General features: G+C 54.9%; 2 protein-coding genes across 2 annotated transcripts in view; one reads left to right on the top strand and one right to left on the bottom strand.

Moving 5' to 3' along the window:
- Window positions 1-153: 153 nt before the first annotated feature.
- On the top strand, window positions 154-25,072 carry STK11 (serine/threonine kinase 11). Its single transcript, XM_026038894.1, has 9 exons — window positions 154-1,143; window positions 6,291-6,374; window positions 8,248-8,337; window positions 8,776-8,908; window positions 9,415-9,551; window positions 10,035-10,162; window positions 14,531-14,588; window positions 19,664-19,854; window positions 24,859-25,072. Exons 1-9 carry the CDS (start codon window positions 854-856, stop codon window positions 25,065-25,067), a joined length of 1,320 nt encoding a protein of 439 aa, XP_025894679.1. The 5' UTR covers window positions 154-853; the 3' UTR covers window positions 25,068-25,072.
- A 508-nt stretch (window positions 25,073-25,580) lies between these two features.
- Window positions 25,581-27,049, bottom strand: part of CBARP (CACN subunit beta associated regulatory protein) — a 5,864-nt gene continuing 4,395 nt past the window's right edge. Inside the window, exon 10 of the mRNA XM_026038763.1 lies at window positions 25,581-25,925. Within this exon, the coding sequence (XP_025894548.1) occupies window positions 25,581-25,925 (345 nt within the window). The remainder of the gene's footprint in view (window positions 25,926-27,049) is intronic.

The raw sequence follows: 27,049 nt of genomic DNA, 5'->3' as shown, positions 1-27,049 counted from the left end.
GCGGGAGCCCCGCGCCGGGGCGGCGGCTCCTGCGTGACCTTCCCGGCCCGGCGCGGCAGCCGGGATGGGGCCGCGGGCCGCGCGCCCGCCGCGGCGCTGAGGCCTCGCCAGGCCCCTGAGCCCTTGCGTTGTCCGACACCAGCCGACACCTGGAGCCGCGGCGGCGACACATCATGTGTCAGGCGGAATCCGAGCGGTTGAAGGATGCCCCTGGGAGACCCCGATAGGCAACGAAGGCCTCAAACTTTCGTAGGCGTGAGAGGCGACGACGTTAGAATTGGTTCCGGAAGCTCCTTCAAAGAAACTTGGTTCCAGCTTCCAAACGGCTGAAAAACAATCTCTCTGCTGCACCGGTACCTGGAAGGTGAGGGCGGCAGGGCAGACACGTCCCCTGCGATTCACACGTGGGAGCTGGTGGCCATGACCTGCTGGTAATGGAAAGTCATGAGAGAGACTTGGCTCTTGTCTGTTTTTACGTGGTGGCCTGAAGTCCCAGAGGATGACCTAGCACTTGAGAATCAAACTGGGCCGAGGTAAAGGCCAGGCTGACTTGAAAGAGCCCTAGTGGTGGGACCAGGTCAGAAGTGAAGCAGATCCCAAACTGAGTGTATCTGGTCAAAGATATATTCTTTTTAACAGACTTTGTGTTACTGGAGCCAGGCCTGGATCTTTTAGCATCCAACTGAGCTGGAAGCAGCTCATAGTTATCCTTTGTTTTGTTTTTATTATTCATGTTTGTACAATCTTTTGGATTTTTTTTTTCAAGAAGGAGTAAAAGGGAGTGTTGGAAACTAACAAACAGGATTAAAGCCCTGAGCGCTTAAGGAAAACAGGTTAAGGAACTTAATCCAGGATGGATATGCAGGAGCCGCAGCAGCTGGGTATGTTTGCAGAGAGCGAGCTCATGTCCGTGGGGATGGACACTTTCATCCACCGCATCGACTCCACGGAGGTCATCTACCAGCCCCGGCGGAAAAGGGCCAAGCTCATTGGCAAGTACCTCATGGGAGACTTGCTTGGAGAAGGGTCTTATGGCAAAGTCAAGGAGATGCTGGACTCTGAAACCCTCTGTAGGAGAGCTGTCAAAATACTGAAGAAGAAGAAGCTCCGCAGGATCCCCAACGGGGAGGCAAACGTGAAAAAGTGAGTACCTGCTCCCAGTGGCTGGGAAGCCAGGGGTTAAACGTGAACGTTGCTTTCTGACTGATGCTCTATATCCTTTAAAGTAAGGACGTAGCTTTGTGTTCTGGAAGTGCTTTCCAAACCCTGTGTGCGCTCCCTGGAGCACAGGTAGCTGTGGGCGCAGGGAGCTGGTCCCCGAGGACGTGAGCACCACATCTGCCCACCTGCACAGCAGGTTGGGGCACGTGCCCTTCCTTAGAGCTCACATAAAGTAAGGGGAAGTCTAAGATTTTACTTCAAAACACTTCTTAAAACAGAAAGATGAGGGGTGCAATAGCTGAGAGTGCCTAAGAACCCAGCGTGTCGCTGCTCTTCCTTTCTGGGTGTCCACGTAGGTGCGTGTGGCCCTTAAGCTCTTTAGGGTGGTAATTCCTACTACCACCCAGGAAATAAGCGCCAGGGACACGTGATCCTCTATGCACCCAATGGGCATAGGAAGTCTTGGGTTTTATTCTTGGTTTCACGTTTGACTAATGACTTTGGGAAGTAATTCAAGGCACTTTCCAGTTGATTTCTGCAGCTGTAAAATGGGGACAAGGGTTGTCAAGCTCTTATTTTCAGTGACTCAAGATTTGTGCTTGGAAGGTATTTCAAGTGCCAGTTACATACTGATTAGTCAGTCCACAAGTAACTAATTAAAACATACTGTGGGGAGAAGCTGGGTGTTCCGCTTCATTTGCGGGAGTTGTTATTATGTGAAACTTTCCCTTTTCTCGGGGCTGTGCCCTGCTTGCGAGGAGCCAGCTGTGTTTTCCCCAGCAAGATGTTGGTTGCAGCCCTGCGCGATAGGGCTGTTTATCTGCTGCGAAGGGGAGCCTTCTGCAGCCAAAACAAATTGCAGGCGACAGTTTATCTCGTAGCAGGAGGGAAAACTCGGGAGATGTTTAGAGGACTCTCACGCTGAGCACAGAGCCCTGACCTGGCAGGGTCTTGTTTCTGTTTCTCGGCTTGGTTTGAGTTTCCGAGCTCAGCTGCGAGATATTTCACATCCTGTCCTCCTGTGAGCTGCCTCTTTAGGTTTCCCTCCTAACCTTCACGCGCACCCTCAGCTGCAGAACAGCAACAGGTCTCTGTGCAGCAGCCTGGCGTCTCTGCTCCGCTGGCTCCGGTTCAGAGCAAGAGTAAACTGCTGGTTAATGTGTAATAAAATGTTTCTGGTTTCTCTAGTAGAGGCAGGAGTGCCCCTTTCTGTCGCTCTCCGCCCCGCTGCATCCAGCTCTTTGCCAAGCAAGGGGAGGGCTGCTTCCACCGTGCTGGAATTTTACATTTCAAAATAACCCAGTGGTTTCCTGGCATCAAAACTCTGGTGATGGTCCTGTGCCCTGAGGTGAACCCTGGAAATTTTACTCATGCACCCAGCCTTCCTGCGAATGCCGCTGGTTTCGCTGACGTTAGTTACTAAAGCAGAGTAAGGAGGCAGCACCTGGTCGCCCTGCGATGTTTTTGAGTCAGCAGCACCTGCTTCAAAGCCCTGTGCACAGTGGGTTTGAGACTGGCCCTTCAAACAAGGCTTTGCTTTAAGTCAAGCTCCTGGTTTTGCCCCCTTGTCTCCTGTCTGCACACTTGTTTGCTTCGTCTCTCCCCTCAGGGCTGCGTGCAAGCAGGTCTGCCCCGAGGCAGGGGCAGGGAGCTGCCCCCCGCCGAAACCGCGGGACAGGGAGCGCCCCGGCCACCTACGCGGGACTCTGCTCTGCACGAGGTCTCTGCGCTGCCGTGGCGCTTGGTCCTGCGGCGCGGTCGCACAAAGCGCCGCCAACGTGTGGGTTCCTTGGCTCAAGTGTCCTGTTTGTGTGTCAGTCCCAAACACCGTGTTGGGCAGCGGTTACTTTGGCTGGAAAGGCCCTGCCTCTGCACACTGAAGCCTGGTCTCCAGTCTCCACTTCTTATCTGAAGCTTTTTCCCACATTGCAACTTGATTTGACAGAGATAGGGGCAAATTATATAAAAGTAGGTTCGTGCCTTTGCTGTTATCACCGGATGCTTCTGTGCTGCTGCCAGTGCAAAAGCAAAGAAACTGCCTAGAAAGCAGTTCTCGTCCCCATGTTCCCTGGGGAATTACGTGGACAAGCAGTACATGGGGAGCAGTGACGAAACGGGAAGGCAGAACGGTATCAGACGTGGAGGCCTTGGCGGATCCTTGCCGTGTGCGGGGGCCCTTGGGCTGCCCCTGCAGCTCTGGTTGCCCACGCAGGTTTGGTGACATCTCCCTAGTCTTTAGGCTGCAGCCCCGTCCTGGACGTGTCTGCAGTTTCCTCAGCCCATCCAGAAATTAGCTGGAACATTGGAGAGTTCTGCCCTGGAACCAGGAAGGGCTCTTCTACCCTGGTGCTCCAGTTCTGCTCCTGGAAAATGGACTCTTGAGGGCGAGAGCTCTGTAAGACCCAGTGGAGGTGCGGGGGGGGGTTGAACTCCTCTGGGCAAGACGTTTCCCTGGATAAATCTGGGGAATCTCTGTGTGTCCTCGGCTGCTGCCGAGCTGGGTTGTTCACGCGGGCAGCAGGGCGAGTGGCTGCTGCTTCCAGCTAACACAAGGAGTGAGTTCACTAGGATTGCCAAGAGGATGAAAGAAAATTTGGAAGGTGATTTGTCTCTAGCAGCACGGCTTTATTAAAAGTGAGTGCTAATAGCCTCCCATTTTTAATTAAGTGTTTGGAACTTTGTGGTATCCCAGGTGTCCTGTGCAGTACTTACCACACTCGGCGATTACTTAGACTGGAAGATCGCGCTCGTTAGAATCCCTCGGGAGCTGGAGATGGGTGGAAGGGCTGTAATGTGGCCGTTTGCTTGGCCTACAAACAGAGCCCCGCAAACCAGAGCGGTGCCAATGGAGGGGCTCATGGGCCCGCGTTCGGGCAAAAGTGCTGCCGGGCAGACTTGCTCCGACGCAGCGCCCTGGCGAGTGGCCGCATCCTCACCGAGCTCGGCGCTCGCTCGGATGCAGCGCGAGCTGCTGCGGGCCGCTCCGTGCGGGGAGCGGAGCCGCGTGGGAACGGGGCTGGTCGGAGCTCGGAGCACCCAGGGACTCCTGCAGCGGCGCTGGAAAGGTGGGAAGCGGGAAAGCTCCTTGCCCTGCTCCACCGGGAAGGCCGTGGAGCCCAGGCCTTAGCCACTGCTCCGAGCGCTGCTATTTCGGACAATATTTTGCAGGCACACGACAAGGAAAGCAGCTGGTCAGGGTAGATTTTGTTGCTGTTTTCTTTTTTAGTAAATTTAAGCACCTGCTGACAAAGATGTGCCCTTCTGTTCATTTGTAAGGTGAAGTTTGGAAGCTGAAACGGAGCTGGAGGTGACTGTGGTCTGGCTGTCTTCATTCCTTAGTCATTTTAGAATGCAAGAGTAGCTAAAAATAGCAATAATCTTTCCTCTGGGAATGGGGCTGCTGGCCCCTGCCCCGGAGGTGGTGACTGCGGGAACGCTGGAGATTGGCGCTTCCCAACGTCCTGTCGAGTAAAAATCATTAGACACATGAAATATTTATTAGCCTGATAAAGGTGAAAGGAGTTAAATGTTTGTGCTCTGAAGCCCTCTTAGAAAGGAATGAGCTGTTGGGATCAGGTTTTCAAAATGTGTTCCTAATCTTGGCAGCTGGATTTGCCTTCACACCAAAACAGTCTTTTAAATAAACATGTGTTCGGTGCCTCTCTCGCTGGTTCTTTCCAACCGCTCAACCCGTCTCCCTTTGTTAGGCAGAAACTTCTTAGACCTGCTCTAATACTGGCTGCAGATTCTATGCTAATTTAATCCACTTCAGTCTTGTGGTCATTACTATAATTAGAGCTACTGCATCACTTTACAAATCTGTCTGCCATTTAAACTAAGCACTCTTCAGAGCGTTGCCTTGTTCTCCCAGGTTTCTATTTAGCTATTTTGTTTTCAAGCCACATAATGATAAAGGAAGAGTATCTGGACTAAACTTTGGTAGCAAAATAATTAATAGTACTGCCCAGGAAAGGAGATCTTAGCAAACCCGTAACTGCTCCTGAGATGCAGGAGCGCAGAAAGTTTTTCCTAATGGGCTGTGATGCATCCACAAACCTTTGTGCTGGCCAGAGCTCATTAGCAGAGAGCGGCTAATTGCAAAGGAGAGGAGAAAGTGCCTTTCCAAGCTGCATGGCCTGTGTTTGAGCAGCAGCTTGTGCTTCGGAAGCTATGCGTTTAATTCCTTGTGATGCTGATTCCGAACCCCTGACTGGTGAGTTTTAACTTTGCTTTTTAAAACAACTTAGCGAGGGGCAAGAGAAGCCAAAGGAGGAGTTTATACATAGCTTAATGGGAGGCCAGAAGGAGCAGAGCGAGGGAAAGTGTTCTCCAAACGCTAACAGAACCACCCCAACCTGACCGTCCTGATCGGCCTGTTTCTCGGCTTTACCACAGGCACCCAGCAGGATTTTGCAGGCTGAGTTTAATGTAAAAGATGCTAAGATGTGGTAGTTGGAGGGAAAGCCCAAAACTCCAAGGGAAAAAATGAAAGGGCTGGTGTGAGATGGCACAGCAAGGCTGCGCTGTGTAGTGAAGGCAAGGCAAAGAGCTTCCCCCTCATTTGACTTCATTTTCCACCGAGGATGCAGCAGACGCTTTCAGGTGCGAGCCCTGAGAAGGGGGTTTCAGTCAAAGCCGCCTGTTCTGCAGGATTCGGGCTGGAATTAGGACCTGCTCTCGCATCTTGAGACGGCACCAGTTTGTCTTGCACCTGCTTCGTGCACTCATGACAGCTTCCAGATCAGTGTGGATCCAGCTCAGCATCCATGTAGATCCCTAAACCTGCGGCTCATCCGGCAGCCGCTCTGCGCGTTGCCCTCGGTGGCTGCCACTTGAATGTGTCCTGCAAGAGGCTGCTGTTACATGAACATACATACATATATATGTGCATACTGTGTATATACAGCCCTGCTCGGCTGATATCTGCACCCAAACGGGTGGCTGCACCTGGGGGAGGTGTCCTGCTCCTGCTTCCTGGAGAGCAGGGAAGAGCGCGCGGCTGAGTGGGACAGCTGGGACTAGTGTGGTCCAAAATACCTTTAAAATCCAAGTGAATTTAGAAAAAATATATTTGTATTCCATACAAAATAGATATCTAAATATAAATTTCTCCCTTTCTTTTCCTGCAGGGAAATTCAGCTCCTGCGACGATTACGGCACAAAAATGTGATCCAGCTGGTAGATGTTTTATATAATGAAGAAAAGCAGAAAATATATCCTTTATTTTCCCACAGTTGTCAATGCAGAGGTTTGAGTTCTTGTTTTCTTCCGTAGTCCTGAATGCACGGAGTGCTTGTTGCAGCCAAGGCCCCTTAGGATGTTCCTAGGTTCGGATGCCTTTCACGCCCAGTAACACGCATTCCGTGTGTCTGGAATGCTTTCTCCTTGGAAAAGCCCCCGTGTGTTGTGCAGATTTGGCGGCCCTACGTGTGCAGGGGCTGTGCGGCTGTGTGCAGTGCTGCTGCCCGTCACTGCCAGCCTCAGGGTTCTTGCTGCTTGTGGAAGTGCCTCCTGGCTCCTGAAGTGACCTAAGACCATGTGAGTTGTCCTGTGTCCCCCAGGCGCTGCCCAGAGCTTTATATGCTTTAACCTGCCAGGGGAGTGAAGGAAGGAGGAGCTGGGTGGCTTCTAGTGTCTGCCCTGCTCAAAGAAAATGAAATTTGACTTGATCCACACTGCAAACTGCCCTGGTTGATCTGCTGTTGCTGTACACGTTAAGTGGCTGCTTTTATTTTTGACAATGGCTTCTATGTGCAGTGTTCTACTCGCAGTGCTCTAGAAACGGGTCGCTTCATTGTGTGTTTTAATTAGATTAAATACTCCAACACAAAATAATTAGTATTAAAAAAAAATCACAGCTTTCACTTATGCTGTAGCCTTAGCAGACCAAAAAGGCCGTAATTCAATTACAGTCTGTAGAAAGATGCTATTTAATTAGTGGAAAAAACTGGGATGCTAAATGAGAAGCGAAGGGGGGAAAAAGAGCCCGAGAGAGACCTCGTGTGTTGGTAGCAGGTGATGACAGCGTGAAATGATTACGCAGAAACGTGTCTGGGCTCCTGTAAGCAACGAAAGCAATTCCTTGTTTTACTATCCTGAAGAGGGGTGTTTGAAACAGAATTGTTTTATCAGTACTTGCTGCTTGAGAGGATCAGTTGACTCTGCTGCTTCAGGCAGGATCCGCTTCCATGCTCTGAGAAAGTTCAGGTTGGTTCCTCTCCCTGTCTGGTCTGCGCACGGAAGCAGCCGTCTCTGGAGAAATTTGCTCTCACCGGGGCAGCGGGGAGGGACTTGTCATGCTCCTGATCCCGCTCGAGCTTCCTCCAGCACCACTTTGCACGCGCGTCCTGCCCGGGTGCTGCTGGCACCAGCCCCGCGCAGCTGCGTGGTTGCAGCGCTGGTAGCAGGGCCGCCTCAGAAGCGACTCTCCCTTTTCTGCTGCCGTTTCTGTTGGGTCACTTCTCGTTTCCATTTCGCGCTCGCACGGGCGCGTGTGTCGGTGCCGCAGGAAGCCAGGCCAGACGGAGGCGGAGGGGCAAGAGGGGAGCAGCGTTCCCACCGGTGTCCGCTTGTCAGCACCTGCTCCCAGGAGCTGCAGCCGCTTGGGGAGCCAAGCCCTGTGGATCAGGAGGGTTGAGAGGGTTTCCACTCTTGGGTCTTCTGTGATAGACCTGCCCGGTAAAGCCTTCCAACCTCTAATCTCACTAAGCAGAGATTGATCAGCTACAAAGAGGTAGAAGAGTAGTCTGGCAGCTAAGGAAACCAAGCCTAGCTGTCCCTTGCAGAAAATGAGCTGAATTTTGCTCACTTTAGCTGACTGTTAGTGTCAGCCTTTTAAGGGAGTAGTAGTAGAGCTGCTGTCTTCCATGTCACAGTGATGTAAGTAGTTCCCACTCTCAAACACGGTTTCTGTGCTCACATCCTGGCCCAGCTCTGACAGCTGAGTTCCTGCAGGTCATAAAGCAGGAAAACTGTGTTTTGGGGGGTTCTTTGCCGCCCTCCTCTTCCTCTCCGGTAGGTTCTGCCCCTTTGGAGTCTGTGCTGGGAGAGTGTCCAAGCCGGGCACTTCCTTAACTCTGCCTTCACGTATATGGTGATGGAGTACTGCGTGTGTGGGATGCAGGAGATGCTGGACAGTGTCCCAGAAAAGAGGTTTCCAGTTTTCCAGGCTCACGGGTAAGTGCGGCTTCATTTCTTAAATTGTCTCAGCCTCTCGCTACTGCTGCCTCTACTGGGGGCACTCCAGGCCGCTGGAAGTGCAACTTTGACTAGTTCAGTGTTGCCTGGACTAGAGCAGCAGTCTGCGTGAGCTCAGGGCTGTGCCAGCTTCGTGCTCTGAGCTTGCAATACATGCAGATTGGCAGAGTGCTTTGATGTAGAAGAGCCTGGAGTTAACATGCAGGTGCCCAGCGCCAGCAGGTAACTTCTGACCACCTTGCCACATGCTTATTAAGTCCCACTTAGTACCTGCACAGCACAGTTCAGTCTCAAGTTCCTCAGCCCTGAAGGTTAATGCATTTCCAGACTGTGTGCAATAGCAATGTTCTTATGTATTATCAGCCACTTACTGAGAATCTTAGTTTCTGTAAGTGCTTGATTTCTTTTTCTTTGCAGGTACTTTTGTCAGCTTATAGATGGCTTAGAATATTTGCACAGCCAAGGGATTGTCCACAAGGATATAAAACCGGGGAACCTCCTGCTAACAACCAATGGGACGCTAAAAATATCTGATTTAGGCGTCGCAGAGGTATGTGAAAATTGCAGCAAATCAAGGTGGGAAGTTTGAGATCCCAGAATTAGGTCAGCTTTGTGGTGGTGATTGATCTACGGTGTGATTATACTAGGCTTTGTTGTCTGTTAAACTCACTGCAACTCCAGAATGATTTTGCAGATTGCTACAATGAATATTCAGCAAAACATTTTTTATCTGTTTGTTGAAAATGGCACAAAACTTCCCTCAGGAAACGTATAGAGGAAGATATCCATCTTGGAGACCTCAGGACCCAGAACTGCAGTGAAATTATACCTAACCACATAGTGCTCATACAATGAGAATTATAAGGCTGCCTTAGCGAGGAGTGGTGCAGGAAGCATCAGTGACGGGATGTGGTTGTTACAGAGTCATATTCTCTTGCTTTATAAGTGTTAGGATGTTTGAGATGTTCACCAGCAGAGTTTTCTCCCTTTGGATTCTCAGGTGGTTCTATCGTTTCTGTGCTTTAAGTGTGACCGTAACCAGTCTCCTCCCTGCAGGCTTTGCATCCGTTTGCAGAGGACGACACGTGCAGAACGAGCCAAGGGTCGCCAGCATTCCAGCCACCAGAAATTGCCAATGGCCTTGATACCTTTTCGGGCTTTAAAGTAGACATCTGGTCGGCAGGGGTCACGCTGTAAGTGTCCGTGCAGCATCTGGGAATCACTGTAAGACATTAGAAGCCCACAAAACAGCAGATAGTTCGAACTATCTGGGGTGTGTGTCTGTGCGTGAGTGTCTGAGACTGTTCTGCTGTGTCCTCTCTCCTGGTGGGTGGATATTCCTCAAAATGGGTGCTTGGAATTCCAAAGAGAGTCCTGACTGCCTGTGAATAAGTCTATGCCAGCTACTTGTCAGTGTCTGGGGTACAAACACTCTGTTGTTACAGTATCTGAGCATCTGGGTATATGTTTTTAAAAGAAAAAGGCCTTGGCAGCTCTGCCACAGGTGACCAAAGAGCCTGTGAAGAGGAAGACTAAGATAAGAGACGCTCTAGATGCGCTCAGATTCTCATCTTTGAGTTTCCTCTTGGTTTCCTTTGGTTTACCTCATTGCCTTAAGAACTGAACACCTGTGTTGCTGCTTTTTCCTCATACAGCTTCTCCTCCTGCCTTTGCAGATACAATATTACAACGGGTCTTTACCCCTTTGAAGGGGATAATATCTACAAGTTATTTGAAAACATCGGGAAAGGTGACTACACAATTCCAGAGGATTGTGGTCCTCCACTCTCAGACTTGCTGAGAGGTAAGTCTTCCAACAGACTTCAAAATATTGGGTGACATCTATGTATGCAACAACTGCTCAGTTGCACAGCACTGGGGAAGGCCGTCCTCCCAAGAGCGAATGGGATCCCGTTAGGAAGGCAGGGAGGTTTATGAAGCCTCTATTGAGACTTTGAAGGCTCTCTAATGTTGTGATGTTTTCCTGAGACTTGCAAAGCGCTTGATGGGTTGCAGGAGCTACTCTTTGTAGAATCACGTTTCTTCTCTGAAGTTTTTAAACCTGAGGCAAAACTCGGAGAGGTTAAACTTGAAACTGTGTTGTGACATTGACGTGAGTTGTGCAAGTGAGAGCACTCGGGATTAAACTCGAGTCTTTACCCAGGCCTTCTCTAATGCGAAACGCTGAGTGCCCAGGTCCTGCTCTCATTCTTCCCGGGCCTCTAGCATGAATTTATTTGCCCCCGTGTGCCCCTTTCGCACCCTCTGACCCACAGAGCTTGTTGCAAGGAGATTTTTTCACAGCAGGTTGGTGCCAGAAACAAGAACAGCACCGGCTGGGTGGGAGGGCTTTTGTTGCCTGCTTGGGTGGGGTTCTTGTCTTTCTGTTTCAGCACTTGTTGCGGTAGCTTGTGGTTTGGGCTGGAACAGTCTCTGCTGTTTCAGTTGGGGCCGTAGTCAGGCTGTGCAGCAGCGCCCTTGGGGCTGTAGGGCTCCAGAGCCCGGCTCGCCTCCGTCCCCAGCTCTTTGAGGAAGGCCCCAGGCGCACAACGAGGCTCCTGCCGTACTCCCCGTCCACCGCTCCGGCACACACAGAGCGGCATGGGCAGGGAAGGGCTTGGGAGCGCTGCGGGGAAGGGAGGGCCGGAGCTGCAGCCAGGCGAGACGCCCGCCCGCTGCCGCCTCGGGGCTGCTCAGCCCGGCACCACCCTGGCACGGCTGTCCCGCCGGCACAGGAGCCTCCTGGGCACCGTGGCCGCTCCGGCGCCGCGGCCGCTCCGGCGGGTGCCAGTGCCTGGCGGCAGGTGGTGCTGTGTGTCCGGCTGCCGCCGGAGCCGCCCCGCTCCGTGTGCCGGCCCCCCGAGCCTTGGAGCCCCTGGCTCCGTCCCCGCCAGCAACGCTCTTCCCGGGCGCTGCTGCGGCCCTCGCAGGCCCCACGGCTGTCAGGTGCTCTCGGCGCTGGCGCCGCTGCTCCACCACACGCGGCTCCTGCTGCGGCTCCCGCCCAGGCTCCGGTGCTCTAGGCTGCTGCTCGGTCTGTGGGTGCTGCCTCAGCGCGTCGCCTTCCCGCACGGGTTTAGGAGCTGCCCAGTGCAGTGAATGCAGGCGCCGCTGGGCAGGCGGCAGCCGCGCTGACCCGAGGCTCGTGACGGGCCTCTCTGCTGCGCTCGCCGCTGCCCCGGGGGGGAATGCGCAGCCACTGCTCTGCTTTCCTTGCTCCAGAGCACCCAGGGCTTCATCCTCGTCCTGCCCCAACCGGCTGCCCTTCCTGGCAGGGGCCTCTGCTGCTGCCGCAGCCCTGCAACCCTCAGCCTGGAGCTGGCGGCGCTTGCACGATGCTTTGCGAGCGCCGCGGCTGCCCCTGCCCCATCTCCCCGGAGCCCGTTTTGCCTCTGCGCTGCCCTCGAGGCTCCCAGCACTCAGCAGTGCTGCGAGCGCTCATCCGGTGCCCTGACAAGGGCTCCTTTCCTCTCTGGCCATAAGCGCCCTGCTGATCACATTCAGCTGTGCACAAAACCAGAATGCACTTTAGAAACCTTTCTGCCCTTCTTTGGACCATTTTTTGAGCTGATTTTCATGCTCTTTTCCCCTTGAGCTTGCTTATACTTCTTTGTCCCTCTGGAAATGACCTAAAGAACCTAAAGCTTCTGTTATTTAACTTATCAAGAGCCTTGCATGATGGTGTATTTCAGCAGATTAGCTGGGATACTGCTCCTCTTTTTGTCTCCCTAATCGGGGATGAAGCTTTATTTACACTCTTCAGCGATGGAAGTAAGAAGCTAGAGAGCTGCTCTGGCTTCTGTGTGCACAGCCAGCAAAGATGTGTCAGGGAGGAAGCATTTCCAAATAGCCTTAAGGTTCTGCTGTCACCATCTCTGTATGACTTATCAACTCACAGGCAGCTTATTTCCGCGCAGGAGGAATGCCAAGGTCAGTTCTTCTTCCTCTTCAATGCACTTGTACCAAGAGAGAAAGTTTAGAGTCTGAAGCCTGTAGAGGACGCCTGGGTTTAGGTCCAGGCTCTGGGACACGCTTGTTCTGTGACTGGGGATGAGCTGCCTACTGGTGGCACTTGGTCTTTCCCAGGAGATCTGCCCAGCGGGGCTGCCATGGGGTCAAGGTCGGAGTTGAGGCCGATCCAAGCCCAGCTCTGCCTGCGGAGGGGCCCAACCCTGCTCGGAGCCGGCGGAAAGGAGCTTCCCGCTCCGTTTACAGCTGGGTCGGCCGTGTTCCCTATGAGCTGTTTTCAGGGCTGTCTGGAATTGGAGACTTCCACGTGAGAGCAGGTTGTGTTTGTTCAGTTCTTGTGCCAAGACCTTCCTTCCTGGCTCTTGTAAAGCCGTAGCCAAGATTATGCTGGGGGCTTAAAAACCAGCTCTTCCACCACACATGTGAGCAAGTGCTCGTTGTGGACCGAGGAGCTTGTGAGGAACTTGAGGAAAAATGTCTTGATAGCGAGGGTGACACTGGAACAGGCGGCCAGGAGAGGCTGTGGAGTCTCCCTGTCTGGAGCTCTTCCCAACCCGCTTGGATGCAGCCTGTGCCCCGTGCGCTGGGTGACCCTGCGCGTGCAGGGGCTGCACTCGGTGATCTCTAGAGGTCCCTTCCAACCTTGAGGATTCAGTGATTCTGTGACTACAAGAGCCTGTGGGTTGGAATGTGCAGCGGGAGCTCACACAGATTTGTGGTCTCCACTTCCCGATTGCCCCTTGACATGGTTTGAAAGGGGGCTGAGGCCGCCAGCGTGCGGGAACGGGGCTGATCTGCCATGTATGGGCACGGCGAACCCTCTCGAAGCGCCCGGAGCGGAGGCTGGAGCCGGGCGGCCTCCCGAAGAACCTCAGCCTAGCGGCTCTTCTCTGCTCCCAGATAAACTGCATGGGAATCTTTACCGTAAATGGTAGAGTCTGTGTGGTTGCTGCGGGCAGACGCTCTCAGACGCCCTGACTGCTGCATAGTACAGGCTGTTTTGTCTTTTGAAGTCTCTTTTCAGTACAGGACTTTAGCCACAGAACTGCCATGGGTGAGTCATGCAGCTGAGGACATGAATGTACATTTTCAGTGATTGCATTACCCATTTTCTCGCAAGCATTGCTCTGAACACAATCCTATTACTGAAAGTAAATCTTTTTTTGCCCAGTTACCTTCTTTGTATGTTTTTAATTGCCTGCCTGGGAACAATGCAGGGCTCTGCTGCACCGCAGCTAAGGGAACGGGTGCTGCTCTTCCTCTTCCAATAACTTGCCTTAAAACCTTATCCTCTAGTCTTACTGTTTCATCTGGTAAATGAAGTCGGAGGAGCTCCTGCCGCGGGGTTTATCCTCCAGGAAAAGCCAAGCTGCTCGTAGCGAATGGCCACCAGCCTCCGTTACCGTTCGGGAGGTGGATTCGTTCCTGGAAGTTCCACTGGAGGATATCTTGGATGCTGCTAGGCAGGTCTTGCTCGGTCCCGTTGGCTTCTTCCTGGAGAAGAGGGCAGGATGTCCTAGTTTCTGCTGAGCTGTGAAGGCTTTTAAGGCCAGTGGAGCAGCATGAACATGTGAACAGCTCAGGAGTCTGGGTTTCTTTTTTTTTTTTTTTTCTTTTTAAAGCAATCCACCTTCTCTCCAAGAGAGCCTGGTGAGGGAATATAGATGAGTGGTCTTTTATTTTCTCACTCTCTTTTTTCTCTCTTCTTCCACCCTAACCTCAGGTTTCTTAGCAGCTGATGCCAGAATTCACAATTCTCGGGCCCAAGGGCTGGCACTAGGGTGGTGATGACGTTGATCATTTAGTTTTCCACTTGCGCTTCCTAGAAGGGACTGTCACTTGAAGGGGGTTTCTGGGGCACTGAGCAGCCCAAACCATGGCCAGGGCTTTGGGTGCTGCGTGGGGAGGGCCGGATAGTGCCACCAATGACCCACATGCTGGGGACAGTGTCGGGATGGCCGCTGTGGGGCTGCGCGAGGCCCCGCAGCGAGAGGAGGCATCGCGGCCGCCTGGTGCGGGGGGAGCCTGGGGAAGGGCCTGGGGGACCTCCCCATGTGTGGGCACTGGGAGCCCCTTCCCAGGGACCCTTCCCGAGGCCACGGGAGCTGCTGCAGGGAGGGGGCAGGATGGAGCTGGGCTCCCTCTCGGCTTGCCCGGAGCCTCTGTGATCACACCTGGACTCTTTGTTTTTCCTTCTTTTCAGGGATGCTTGAATACGACCCAGCCAAGAGATTTTCAATACAGCAGATAAGGCAGCACAAGTGAGTGTTCAGCTTTTTCCTATTAGTCATTCTCTCTCTGCTGCTTATGCTAATGTACCTGTGCTCTTGCTCGTGCTCCTCCTTCCTCTGACAGCAGACACATGGCAGGCGCTGGCTCCCCTTCCTGCCGCTCTGCTGGAGCCCTGGCAGCCTCTGCTCCGCTCTTCTCCTTCCTATTAGAGCATCCGGTTAACGCATTTCAATTGCTAACTGGTAAATAATGAATATGTTGAAAATACGTTTCTGGTGTGACCGGTTCTTGGTAATTAAGGATTCAGGATTTTTTTTTTCAGAGGTCAAATAGTACAAATGGAACAGAGCAACAAGGGTTAAGTGACTGAAGTAGGATTTTTAGTATTTTTTTAATGTTTTTCTTCCTGGACAGCCTGAGAGAAATCTCTTGGTATTTGCTCCATGTGGAATCAGTATGTGCAGAAGTCTTCTGGACAATGAGAATTTTTCTTCATCTCTTTAATGTCACGCTGCTCCCTCCCCCACATCCTCCCCCTTTATCCTTGCCATTGTCGGGGAGGGAAAGGCCCCGTTATCTCGAGGATTTTTTCTTTTTTTTTTGAGGATCTGTTTGAACATGCTGCCTCTGAGCAGAGATTTCCTGGGCGGATAAAAGTACAAGAACAAAAAGCATCATGAGGATGCTTGAGCGCGGAGGCTGCATTAGCTTATCTGCTGTTTGAATAGGAAGTGCTCCTGAGGACACGCGGAGCTGCCTGCTGGACTGCAGCTGCTCTGGAGCTGCCGCCTGCGCGCGTGCCCACAGGGCAGCCGCCCTGCACCGCGCTGCGCTCCGCGCTGCCCCGACAGGAAGGGGGCTCCCATCCTTGGAAACGCCGCGCTGGTGGCCACGTGCCGCCAGGCCATGGTCCTGGTAAGGGCTGCAGCGTGGGAGGCATCCGCAGCAGCCTCAGATCCAAACCAGACGGGCTCCAACCACCGCTCTGCAGACCCAGCTTCCCATGCAGAGCCGTCGCTCCGCATGGCAGCCAACGCTCTGCATTGCCGGGCCCGCGGGCCGGGCGCTTCACGGGGGCGCCCTGCACCCGAGGGCTGCAGCGCTCCGGTTAGACGGGAAGGCGCTCCGCACTCCGTGCCAAGCACGACCCGAGTGAGCTGCAGGAGCAGCAAACACGCGAAGCGCTGGGTGCTCTGTCCTTGCTGTGGGTGCGGGCACAGCGCCGCATCGCCCCGAGGCTCCCCGCGCTGTGGGTGGCTCTGCAGTGCCACTGTCTGCCAGGTATTTGAGCTAGTTACTCTGCTCTTTATACACTTGATTGACTTCTCCCACGTGTGCATGGGCTTTTGCGTCAGCTTTGCTCAGCTGGAAGCAGAGAGGTTTCTCTAGAGACCCTGCGTGTAGTCAGAGCGCAGGGAAAACTAGAGCGTGGAGCGCAGCACAAAGGCCCATGCTGCAGATCCACCACTTTCTTTCCCATTGGGCACGTCTGTCAGTGCTGTGGCTTCCAACATCAAAGCACCAAGAAAGGGGTCAGAGAGAAGCTCTACCTGCCAGTACAGAAACGTTTTCAAGGCTCAGGCTCTTATTAGTTTTCTGTGAGCTTAGCCAGTGCTTCTTAGCAGGCTCGTCTCCCCTATTAGTAATTGCCTCCTTCCTCCTGCTGTGGCATCCTAATAATTACATCAGGCACAGCAGAGCTTGCAGCCTGGGGCTGTGGCTGCCTCCGTCCATCTCCTTGTGGAGGAGCCCTGCGCTAAAGAATCCAGCGTTCAGTTCTCCTGGCCCTTCTTTAAATAGAAGGGAGGCTTTGTCCTTGCTCTTAACCTGCTCTGATTTATTTAAAACCGAACATAAGTGTTCGAGGGACAGCAGGTAGCTGTCCAGATACTGTTAGAAAGCTCTTTGGAGAGTGTTTTAGTAAGAGACTCGTTTTCTAGACTCCTTGGACTAGTCGGGACGGGAGGAGGTTCCTCCGGCCTTGGGTTTCCCTGCAGCCCTGCCCATGTTGAGCCGAGCGCTGGGGAAATCCGAGGCGGAGGCAGAGCAGCCTGGCCAGGCAGAGGGGCCCTTGGGGCTCCCGTTCCCCGCTGTCCTGCCCTGCTGTCCCACACTCAGCGCCCTCCTCCTCCTCCTCCTCCTTGCGAGGGCGGCTGAACGGTCCTGCGACCCTGCTGGTGCCCTGCCAGAAAACAAGAACCCCTTACACGAGGTGCCGGGAGGCGGAAGATCGCTCCTAATCCATCCTTTCTGGCAGGAGGGAGACCTGCCGCTTGGCATCTGCATTCACAGAAAACTGGTCTTATCCAAAACAAGCAAACTGAAATATTTGTGACCTAGAATGGGAAGTGAATTAGCCCTAAGTGTTTGGAAGCTGCAGCTGTGCTTGCTGGTTCTTATTTTAACCTCACTTATACTAGAACTTCAAAAGAGCGGAGAGATGACTTCTAATGTAGTATTTGAGCTTAGAAGCTGCAAAGCAGACGGGCTCATTAAGCCCTCATCTACCTAGATTCATTTTTGTCTTTCAGTCCTTGACCCTTGCTGTTTCTACTCCCTGTAGGCGATAGTATCCCTTCTGGATGCCACTTAAGTGGCAGTTTAACTGTTAATGCTCCTGCTGCTGCTGCCTTGAGTCTGAGCCTCGCAGCGTTCTCAAGGAGCCTGCCAGGCAGTGGGAAATGCTCCCTCCCCTCCTGTAGTTCCCTTCAACCTATTTCAAATTGCTGGGAGTGGCAAAGAAACCCTTCTCCGACCAGAGGAATCTGTGTCTTGCAGGGGCTCTGTTCTGTGCAAGCGGCACTAGTGAGATCTGCACAAACTATTTCCCTCTTAGCTGCTAAAGAACCACTCTGTTAGTAGGAAATAAATTGCTGTGTTTGCTGCTGCGCTGCAGTTTGCTCCGAAATCAGCATTTGTTTGGGAACAAACGGCCAAAGGGGCTGTTTAGTGGTGATGAAGCAGGGTGAGGAGGGACAGTCACGGACTCTGCCTTGGGGAATGGTGGCACTGCGGGCCAGCAGCTGCTTTTCAGCAGGGCCATGTCCAGTAGCATCTTGAGCAGGTTTAGGATGTGTGAAGGAGCCGGTGCCCTCAGCGGAAGAGCAACTCATTTCCTCGCTAATAAAGTCCTCAGCACCAGTGTAAAAGCAGAATCCCTGTCCCTGCTGGAAAAGTGCTGGCCAGGAATGCTCTGCTGCTCCATGCAGAATTGCTTGAGGCTCCTTCCAAGAAGCCTTTGATTTTCTTAGAACTTCAATGAATTTCTCTTCCCATTCTCCATTCTCATTACCATATATGCATATGCAAGTATTTGAAATCACCTCCCAGAGGATAGACTCATTTATGACTGGAGTACAGTGATTCAGGTTTTAGCTGTTAATAAAATCTATTTTTACTCTCTTGGTAAGTAGGACAGAAGGAAAGAAAAGGGCTGAACTAAAATACAGCAAAATAAAAACACCAGTTGGTAGAGCTTTCTAGTCTTTCTTCCGTTAAAATAGCTTTCTAATGGCAGTTGTTCTTACTCATCTTGTGAATCCCATTCTCCTGAAGCTCCTAGCTTTTTGTTTAGTTCCATCTAGCTCCTCTGCCGCTGGCAAAAAGAGCTGGTGGCTGCGCTGGGTCTTCTCCTGCTGCACTAGACAGTCCTGCCAGGCTGCATCAGCCCGGGCTGAAGCTGCTGTGTTGACAGTCGTTTCCCTGCCGAAAGCAGCCTCCCAGGAAAGGAGCCCAGATGAGCAGCTGCGCTGTGCGCCGTGCGGCTCCGCCACTGCAGAGCTGCTCTGAGGAGGCACTCGTGGGATTTGCTGGAGCTGCATGGGATTTGGCCAGGATCCTGCTGCATGGGCGCGCTGACCTCCTGCTCTGCCGGCCGCTCTCCCGTATCGCTGGCTCCATGGGCGCCTGGCAGCGTGGATGTTGCCTTCCCTTTGCAGTCCTTCCCAAAAATGTTTCTTTCCAAAGTGTCTCTTGCTGTGGCTCACGCTATGCCTGTGCAGTACCAGATCTGCATCAATGGATCGTGCCAACCTTACAGAAACTTAAGACGGAGGGGGCTGACTTTTCCTTGCTGCAAGTGGCAAGATGCTGACTTCCTCTATTGCTGTGGAGCAACAGATTAGTTCAAAAACTTGGAGCTAATCCATTTTCTTTTGCTTTGAAATCATATCTGCTAATTGTGAAGCAGAGTTTCTGAGTAAGAGCTCCTTCCCCCTTTGAATGCTGGCTGATTCGTCCCAGGAGTTTCATTTTCATTTATTTATCTCCTCACTCCTTGCGTTCACAGGGTAGCTTTATTAGAATGCCACCTTTTTTTTTAGGCCTAGTGTCAAAGCAGTGTAAGACTAGAACAAAATGATAATTATAACTCTTCTGTGCAGGAGGTGCATCCAACCCTTACTTCCTAAAATGAGTTTGGAGCTGGAGTGATAAAAACCAGATGGCTCAGGTTTATAAGAGCTCTTTGGTGACTGGCTTCAACGTTTCCTCAGTGGTTCTTAGCCAGGAGTAACTTGATTTTTCCTCAGCTATTGAGGGGAGAACATTGGCCTCGCATGGGGCTTATTTAGGGCAGCATTTGGAGGTAGGTCAAGAAGTAAACGTGCAGCTTGATATTTTTAGATCTTCTCACCCTGCTTGAGGTGGGTGTTGCAGAGACCTAAAGCTGCACTCTTTTGGGCCTGAAATAAAATGCAGGAGAAGGAAGAGCAAATGTGGCTGCCTGCGGCAGTGAAAGAGGCCAAATGTCCCTTCACACACAAGTGGCACCTGCTTAATAACACTGAGCTCACCTTAGTAATAGAGCAGTTGGTCAGGCGAGGTCCTTCTTAAATGACAAAGCACCTGGTGGCTGGAAGAGCAACTGCTGGTGTCCCTACAGCAGCACTGAAGATAATGGTCTTGGAGTTTGTCTCCACAGGTTGTTATACAATAAAACCCTGCAGTGACATAAAGCTAGCTGCAGATTTTCCTACAAAAGGAAACTCCACATGGCTTTGAATTCTGGGGAGGAACGGGAACCATCTCGTACTATCCGGGGCTTCCCTTTGCCTTCTGAAAGTGGAGCTGCGCTGATGAAACTCTGCTCTTGGACTCTCTGCAGTTGGTTTCGGAAGAAACACGCTCAGGCAGAGGCTCTGGTCCCCATTCCTCCCAGCCCGGAGACAAAGGACAGGTGGAGGAGCATGACGGCAGTGCCTTATCTGGAAGATCTGCATGGCTACAACGAGGAAGAAGACGACGACTTGTATGACTTTGAAGATGATATCTACACTCAGGACTTGACAGTACCAGGTAGGAAAGCCGGGTGCCGGGCTCGGGCAGAGCAGCATCTCCTTGCTCTTGGCTTTTCCCCTGCTGCCTGGGTGAAGCTTTTAGGAAAGGCCGTGTGGTCTGAGCAAATCCTTTCAGCAGCTGAGGAGACTATTGATTATTAAGTGGTGAGTGACGCACACATTTGAGTGAGCCGTGATGCTCCGGATGTCTTGGGTCTTTATTTGATCAAGCAGGATGCCCCTTCCTGTGTGTTACCCACATGCCAATTTCCTTCTTTGCATCCAGTAATAGCTTTTTCCTGCTGGATTCTGTTGTTCAGCACGCTTAGTCTAGTAAAACTGGCCAGAAGAATTATCTCTGAGTTATTTTGGACCGCAGCCCTAGAATGACTCAGTGTGCAGAGTAGATGGCACATCTGGGGAAGAAGGGTGCTTATAACCTTGCACTTGGGTTGGGACTTATTTTTTCTGCCCCACTTTTGTGGCTACTTGGTTACAGAATTACTGCTGTTGTTATTTGGATTTTCCTATTGTTTTTAGAGTGAGCCAACCAGTAAGCCTAGAATTTGGGATGGGTGAGCGGGTTTAGCCACGCGTGGTTCTGCAAAGCGGTGAAAAGGGGGCGTGTGGTTTTTGTGTTTGCTCTTCCTTCCCTCTGGCCTCTCTGTATCTACAAGCTGCGCTAACTTGAGAGGAGAGGCCTGAAGGGCAAGGCCTTGGGACGGCGTCGAGATGGAGACCAGGCTCCTTGTGGTTAGTGCTGCCAACGGAGGCAGCGGGTTTTGCCTCCCTGTGCACACTCTCGTTTCCTAAATCCCTGCACCATAAACTTGCTCTAAAGTCTTCAGTGAGCATTCTGGGTGTCCCTGCTGGAGCAGGGGCTTGGACTAGGTGATCTCCAGAGGTGCCTTCCACCCTCAACCAGTCTATGAGTTGCACCTTAGTTTCGCTGTTCTTTGGTTTTGCTGCTGCAGTTTTTCGGAGGGGTTTGGGGTACTATTTGCAGGATGCTAATGTACCTTGCCAGGGTGCGACTGGTCTAAATCCTGGTGTCTGCAGTGCAAGAGCTGCCAAAGTAGGTTCTTTGCTGGTAGCCAGGTGGGTTCTGTGCGCACAAGAGCAGGCAAAGTCTGGTTGCACCTGAGGACCTTGCTTGGCTCCTGGTTCCTGGTTACATAGAAATGGTTTCCTTGGTCCCGGTCGGTCAGGAAGCAGTTTGTGATGGAAGTGTCAGGCAGGTGCTAGGCTGGATTGCACCCGAGCTCCAAAGTTCCCCTGGGCAGCAGCTCGGAACAAGGTCAGCAGCCCAAGCAGCCCTTTGCACATGATGGGAGGGAGAGCCCGGAGTGCACCAGGAGGATCCCGGTGTCGGTGCCCAAGGCCCCAGGATCCGAGCACGCTGCCGGGCGCATCCCGGTGGCAGTGCCCATCAGGAGTCTCACCGTGTTTCGCCCAGCGGGCACAGAGGTGGCTCGGGGATGGAGCCTGCCGAGATGAAGGGAGCCTCAGCAAAGTGAGACAGATAATTCCAAGTGCTGATTCACTGCTGGCAGTTGAGTAATTCATGAGCTTTTCTAATAGAACTGATGTCCCCATGCCAGCTGGGTGACCCACAGAGCTCTCTGCTCTTTGCTGTCCTCTTGCATCCCACAGGCTTGTCCTTTTGTCCTAAAATCTGAGCAAAGCCAGGGCTTTTCCTCATAGCCCCTTGGAGGAGGAATCCTTTTTAAAATGTGATAGATGGATTGGAGCAAATACTTGTTTGCACAGGCTTATGTAAGCGTGGAGCAGGAAGCAGGTCTTGCCAGGTGCCCTCCAGGTTGTCCAGGGGTTGTCTTCTCTGCAAATGCCCCTGATGAGAACAGAACTGCCCGCAGGTCTCATCCTTGAAGGTCCAAGTGAGGGTGCTGGTGGGAGTGGGCGCCCAGCCCAGACTGTATCAGGCTTCTACTCTAGTGCTTAGAGCGTCTTTTAAGACACTCTGTCTTAAGCGACCTCGGCCGCTGTGTGAGTCGGGGATTCCTGTGCGTTCGCAGCGGCGGAGCAGAGGCCGAGGCCGGGCCCGGAGGACAGCGCGGAGGAGGCGGCGCTGGCTGCGGGCGCGGGGCAGGAGCCGCCGGTGCCGGAGCCGCTGGTGCCCCCGCGGGGGCCGCGGCGCCGCTGCCCTCCCGCGCCCTGAGGCCCCCGCGCACCCCTGCGAGATGATGCTCCCTGTGCCAAGACGTTTGGGCAGTTCGGAGGCAGCTCCCTGCCCTCTGCGAGGGACTCTTGGCGTTTGTGACTTACGTTTTTAAGCCCCGGCTGGGAGCACAGCTCCCTCCTGAGCAGGAACGCAGCCTTTTCCAGGCAGCTCCAGCCCTGGCCCTTCCCTTTAAGCGCAGCGGGTTGTTCCCTGCACGGCCGCAGTCCTCCCTGCTGGACAGGGAAGGGCTCCCCCATCCCCGGCTGCTCTCCCGCTCCTTTAGGTGCTGAGTCTCTCTTAGAGCCCTCTGGGCGCCGAGGCTGGAGGCGCTTTCGGGTAGTGGAAGTTGGCAGCGTGGTGAACGCGCCGCGGCCCCGGGCCCCGCACGCGGAGCAGCGATATCGGCTCTTAGGCACCGCTAACACAAACAGCAGGATTCAAGCCCAAAAAGAGCTGTCACTTCAGAAAGTGACAGGCAAATTACTGGAAGATAAGGGAAGTTCTTATGCATAGTTTGTGCTGTTTCAGAGGGATTAGAGACCTGAAGTTTAATGGTGGTCCTCTAGACCAGCATATCCTATTTAGTTAGCCCCTGTAGGGACACTGAACAGGATTTTCTTTTAGTTTAGACTTGCCTGGAGATGTTCTCTTAACCCTTCAGTTTCTTCCCAAGTTGCTGTATAGTTTTGCTCAGGCAGCTAGTAAAATAAACCGTTGTTTCAGACAAGCCGAATGTCCCTTTATTTATTTAGCACTCAGAGGGTCTGACTTTGGGGAGGTGATGGACGGAACTGGACAAGGTCAGCAGCAAACAGGGTGGCCTGGATGCAGCCAGCGCAGGAGAAGGGCTATTCCCTGCCGGAGCAGCCCGGAGCCCCTTCCTCTCCCAGCAGATCCAGCACCTAGGGCTTGGCTTGCCCTGGGAAGAGCAGGAAGCACAGCCCGGATTAGTGCAAACCCAGCACGAACAGATGTGATTCAGGCTTAAGCACTGAGGGCCTGGAAACCAGTGTGGAAACCAGGGGCTGCACTGGCTCCTACAGCTGCTCATGCTCGGTGGGTGCCACGCTGGCAAAACAGGCTGGTGACAAACACAGGGGAGCAGGGGCTGCTCGGAGAGACCCGCGGTGCTGCCCGGGCAGCAACGTGCCGAGCAGCAGCGCGCGGCGCTTGCAGAGAGCAGCCTCCCACTTGCTTCCCTCAGTCTCCCTGCAGGAGCCTCCTGTACTTGCTCATCCGAACAGGGTGATGCTCTATTAAGATAAAATCAGAAAAAAAGAACCCCACGACTTGCAAGTGACTGATGGGTTCAGTGGTGGCTCTGCTGGGCAGCGGAGCAGCGGTGACTCACAGGCGGGAGTGGGTGTTGGATCAGCGAGGGAGAGAGGGAACCTCATTAAATCCTGCGCCCTTCAGAGAACCAAGGGCCTTTGAGAATGAGCTTTTATTTTTAAGGAGTTATTTAAAGATGTGTGTGGCTCCACAGCGAGCCGTAAATGCTGCGTGCCCCGGTTCAATGTGCTGCGCACGCGGGCCCAGCCGTCCCGCTGCCTCCAGCCCTGGGCACCCGGCCCCCCCTGCACCCCCGGCCCCAGCGGTCCTCACGTGGCCCCTGCCTTGGTGACCCTTCCGTGGCATTGAGGCAGGGGGACTAGCGGCAAGCGCGGAGCCTCGAGGAGTCGCCAGCATCGCCAGGGTGCGTGGGGCCTCGCTTTGTCCTCCCCTTGCGCCTGAATGAGCTGGCCGAGGCCATTGAGAAACGGCAGAGGTGGCGGGGACGGACGCGGGGCCTCGCAGCCCCCTTGGACCGTGTTTATTTTTAGTGCTGCTCGGCTGGTATCGGCGGGTGGGATGGAGCCGCTCGCGGCACTGGGTCACTGGCTTCCGCGTGGGCAGGCGCTTGCCGAGATTTCATCCCATGGTGGATTTTTATTTTCATTAATTTGCACGTCAGCAACTGTCATCGGCGAAGGAGGTAAAATTAGCTTGCAATTCACCCGCCCGCCTCGCTCTCCATAATAGATTCCTGGGATTGTTCTTCTGGAGGAGGGCAGGAAGGGAGGAATCAGCACAAAAGCCGAATGAGCCCGTTGGGTTTTTCTTCCTTTTTTTTCCCCTCCCCAGTCAAAAACCTTAATTGACTTGGCCGGAGCCCAGCCAAGGGAGGGGAGCGACAGTGCTCAGTGCGGCTCTGAATGGGGCTCCTGGAGGCTCCACGGGGGTCCTTAGAACGGGGAGGAGGTAAAACCTGCCCCCAGGTGCGGGCTGGGAAGCGGAGCCGGAGCACCCGACTCCAGGGGGAGCAGGAGAGCCCTGCAGGAGCCCGGCCGCGCTCCGGGGAGGTGGGAGCTGGGAGTGCTTCCCGCATGGAGCGGAGCGGAGCTGTCGGTGACGGCTGGCGCAGGCCTAGGGATCCCACACCCGTGGCCTCAGCCCTCGCTGAGCGCCACATTCCTGACCTTCCCGCTGCAAGGAGGTTGCCTGGGCGGGAGCCGTGGCGCTGGCGGTGCCTCCCGGGCAGCCCATGTCCCCGTCCCCTCCCTGCGCTCCGGTGGGATGCGTGGGACCCATCCCGGTTGTGCGGAGCCTCTGTGCCCTGCTGAGTGCCCGGCACGGGGCCCTGCCGCTGTAGGGAAGGATGGTGCTCATGGTCCCGGTGTCACCCCCGCGGTGGCTGCAGGCAGGGGCCCTCGTGGGCACCACAGGGCCTCGTCCCCTCGTGTCCTGCTCCGCGGGCGCGGGGCCGCCGCGCCGGGCGGTATCACCGCGGTTCCTGCAGCACCGAGACGCCGCGGGGCCGGGGGCGGCAGCGCCGGCCTCACCGCGTCACTCCCCTTGCAGGGCAGGTGCCTGAGGAGGAGGCCGGGCAGAACGGGCAGAGCCGCGGGCGGGCGCTGCCCAAGGGCGTCTGCATGAACGGCACCGAGGCGGCGCAGCCGGGCTCCAGGGCGCGGGCCGAGCGGCGGGCGAGCGCCTCCTCCAACCCGTCGCGCAAGGCCTGCTCCGCCAGCAGCAAGATCCGCAAGCTCTCCACGTGCAAGCAGCAGTGAGGCGGAGCGTGGCCGCGCGCAGGTACGGCTGCCCGAGCGCCGCGGAAAGGGGGTCCCTCCCCACGGGTGGGGGAACGGGTGGGGGGGCTCTGGGTCCCTGTGCCCACAAGAGGACGGAGCCGCCACCGCCTCAGGTAAGAGCCGCTACCAAGAGCCCGTTCCCTGGCCAGCCCTTCCCACGGCACCACGGGCCCCTCATCGTGCTCCATGTGCCGCGGATCCATCCCCATCCCGCCTGGCGCGGGGGAGGCCGCGTCCCCCCCTCCTGTCCCGCAGCCCCGTCCCCTCCCTCCCGGCCCTCATTCATGAGAGCAGCGGTGACTCATGCTCCGCGCTCATCCGCCCCCGGCTCGCTCGTCACCGCTCCGCGCGCTGCCGCTCTATCTGCTTGGATCACGACCAGCTTTGTGGTGTGAAAAATGCCAGGAATAAAAGCGCGTTCCTCCCCCTGCAGCTGTCAGCGCTGCGTGCCCGCGTGGCAGCTTTAATCTTTAATTCATGGCTGGGAATGAGTCACCTGCGCGGGGCCGGCCGGGCCAGCAGCGCGCAGAGCTCCCCGTGGGGCCACCGCTCCGCTCGGCATTCCCATCCCGGCGCCGCCGTCGGTGCTGCCGCCCTCCTGCAGGGATCGGGGTGACCCGTGGACGGGAATGGCCCCGGCTCCCCTTGGAACCCTCCTTCCCGGCTCCCGCCGGGGGCAGTGGCAGCTCCAAGGAGCCCCTGGCTGACGGGCCCGTCCATCCCTGTGCTCTCTGCAGACGGCGCCGTGCCCAGCACCCCGCGGCTCCGGGAGCCGCCCGCGGATCCGAACCGAAAACCCCGGAGGCGACCGAGGCCGCCGGCGCCGCCGCGGCCGCCCTTTGCCAATCAAGACACTGATTCTGGTTTTAATTTTGCGCCGCGCGGGGCCGGCCCGCACCCCGCGGGGCCCTGCCGAGCCCCCGGCTGTGTAGAAGTCGTGCAAAGCCATTGCCGTGCACTTTATGTTTTAGACTACTGTTATATATTATATATTTTCCTCTTTTTTTTTGTTTATATTTGCAGTATATTTAGAGTTTCCTACACATCGTGATGTGTTTAAAATAAACCCGATGAGGAGAAAAAAAAAAAAACAGGTATTAAGACAAAGCAAAGCTCTATTAAACCTGCATGCTGTAAAAGGGCTCAGAAAAGGGAATGGGTGCGTTCTTAGTCTTCTTTTTTTTTTCCTTTTCTTTTTTTTTTAAAGAAAAACAAATAAAGTGAAAACGCAGCTGGGTGTCCTGTCCTGTGCTTCCTGCAGCCGGCGCACCTCGGGCTGCTTCCTCTCTGCTCCTCTTCGCTCGCAACCACGAGTGGCAGCGTCACATGCAGCAGGGCACCACAGGGCCCGCCCGCCTGGCGCCAGATCCGGGGTCTCTCCTTGCCCCCATCCCTGGGGAAACCGCACAGAAGCTCCGAGCGGCAGCGCTCGCCCGGTAGAACCCGGCAGCTCCCGGGGCCGCACGGGAGGGCAGGGCCGTGGGGCGCCCCGCTCCTCGTGCCCGGCCTGCGGGGCTGTCGCCGTCGTAGCCCTGCCCGTGCAGGGCCCTGGGGCTGCTCCTGCTCCCTGAGCCCCGGGGAGGCAGAGGGAGCCGCGCGCTTGGTCCCTGCGCAGCCACTGCCGCCGCCGTCCCGCCGCTGCCGCTGGGGCTGGCTGGGAGACACCCCCTCTGCACGAGGGCCGGTCCTGCTGCCGGGGGCAGCTGGGGCCCCCAGCCCGGCGGGGTTATTGCTCGTGACGCCTGGGGGCCGCGGGCAGCGTCCTCAGCGCTCACTGCCCGGCCCCGCGTTCCTGGCAGGGCCCTGGGCCCCTCTGCGGCCCCGCTCCGGGGCGGGTGCCCGTCCCGTCCCGCCGCGTCCACGCGCTCCCCGCGCCCGCTCTGCCGGCCCTGCGCCCTACACGGGGCCGTGGTCGGGGGGGGCGTCGCTGGCGGCCACGGCCAGGGTGGGCTGGGGGCGCC

The sequence above is a fragment of the Nothoprocta perdicaria genome, unplaced genomic scaffold (assembly GCF_003342845.1).
Source record: "Nothoprocta perdicaria isolate Ctin4 unplaced genomic scaffold, notPer1 scaffold_218, whole genome shotgun sequence".
NCBI lineage: Eukaryota > Metazoa > Chordata > Aves > Tinamiformes > Tinamidae > Nothoprocta > Nothoprocta perdicaria.
The sequence above is the reverse complement of the archived record's forward strand: the minus strand, read 5'-3'. Positions and strand labels throughout refer to the sequence as shown.

Coding starts and splice junctions, on each gene's coding strand:
- STK11 (XM_026038894.1), top strand. CDS start 854: ATGGATATGCAGGAGCCGCAGCAGCTGGGTATGTTTGCAGAGAGCGAG. Junction 8,338..8,775: donor CCAGTTTTCCAGGCTCACGG/GTAAGTGCGGCT, acceptor TTTTCTTTGCAG/GTACTTTTGTCAGCTTATAG. Junction 8,909..9,414: donor CTGATTTAGGCGTCGCAGAG/GTATGTGAAAAT, acceptor TCCTCCCTGCAG/GCTTTGCATCCGTTTGCAGA.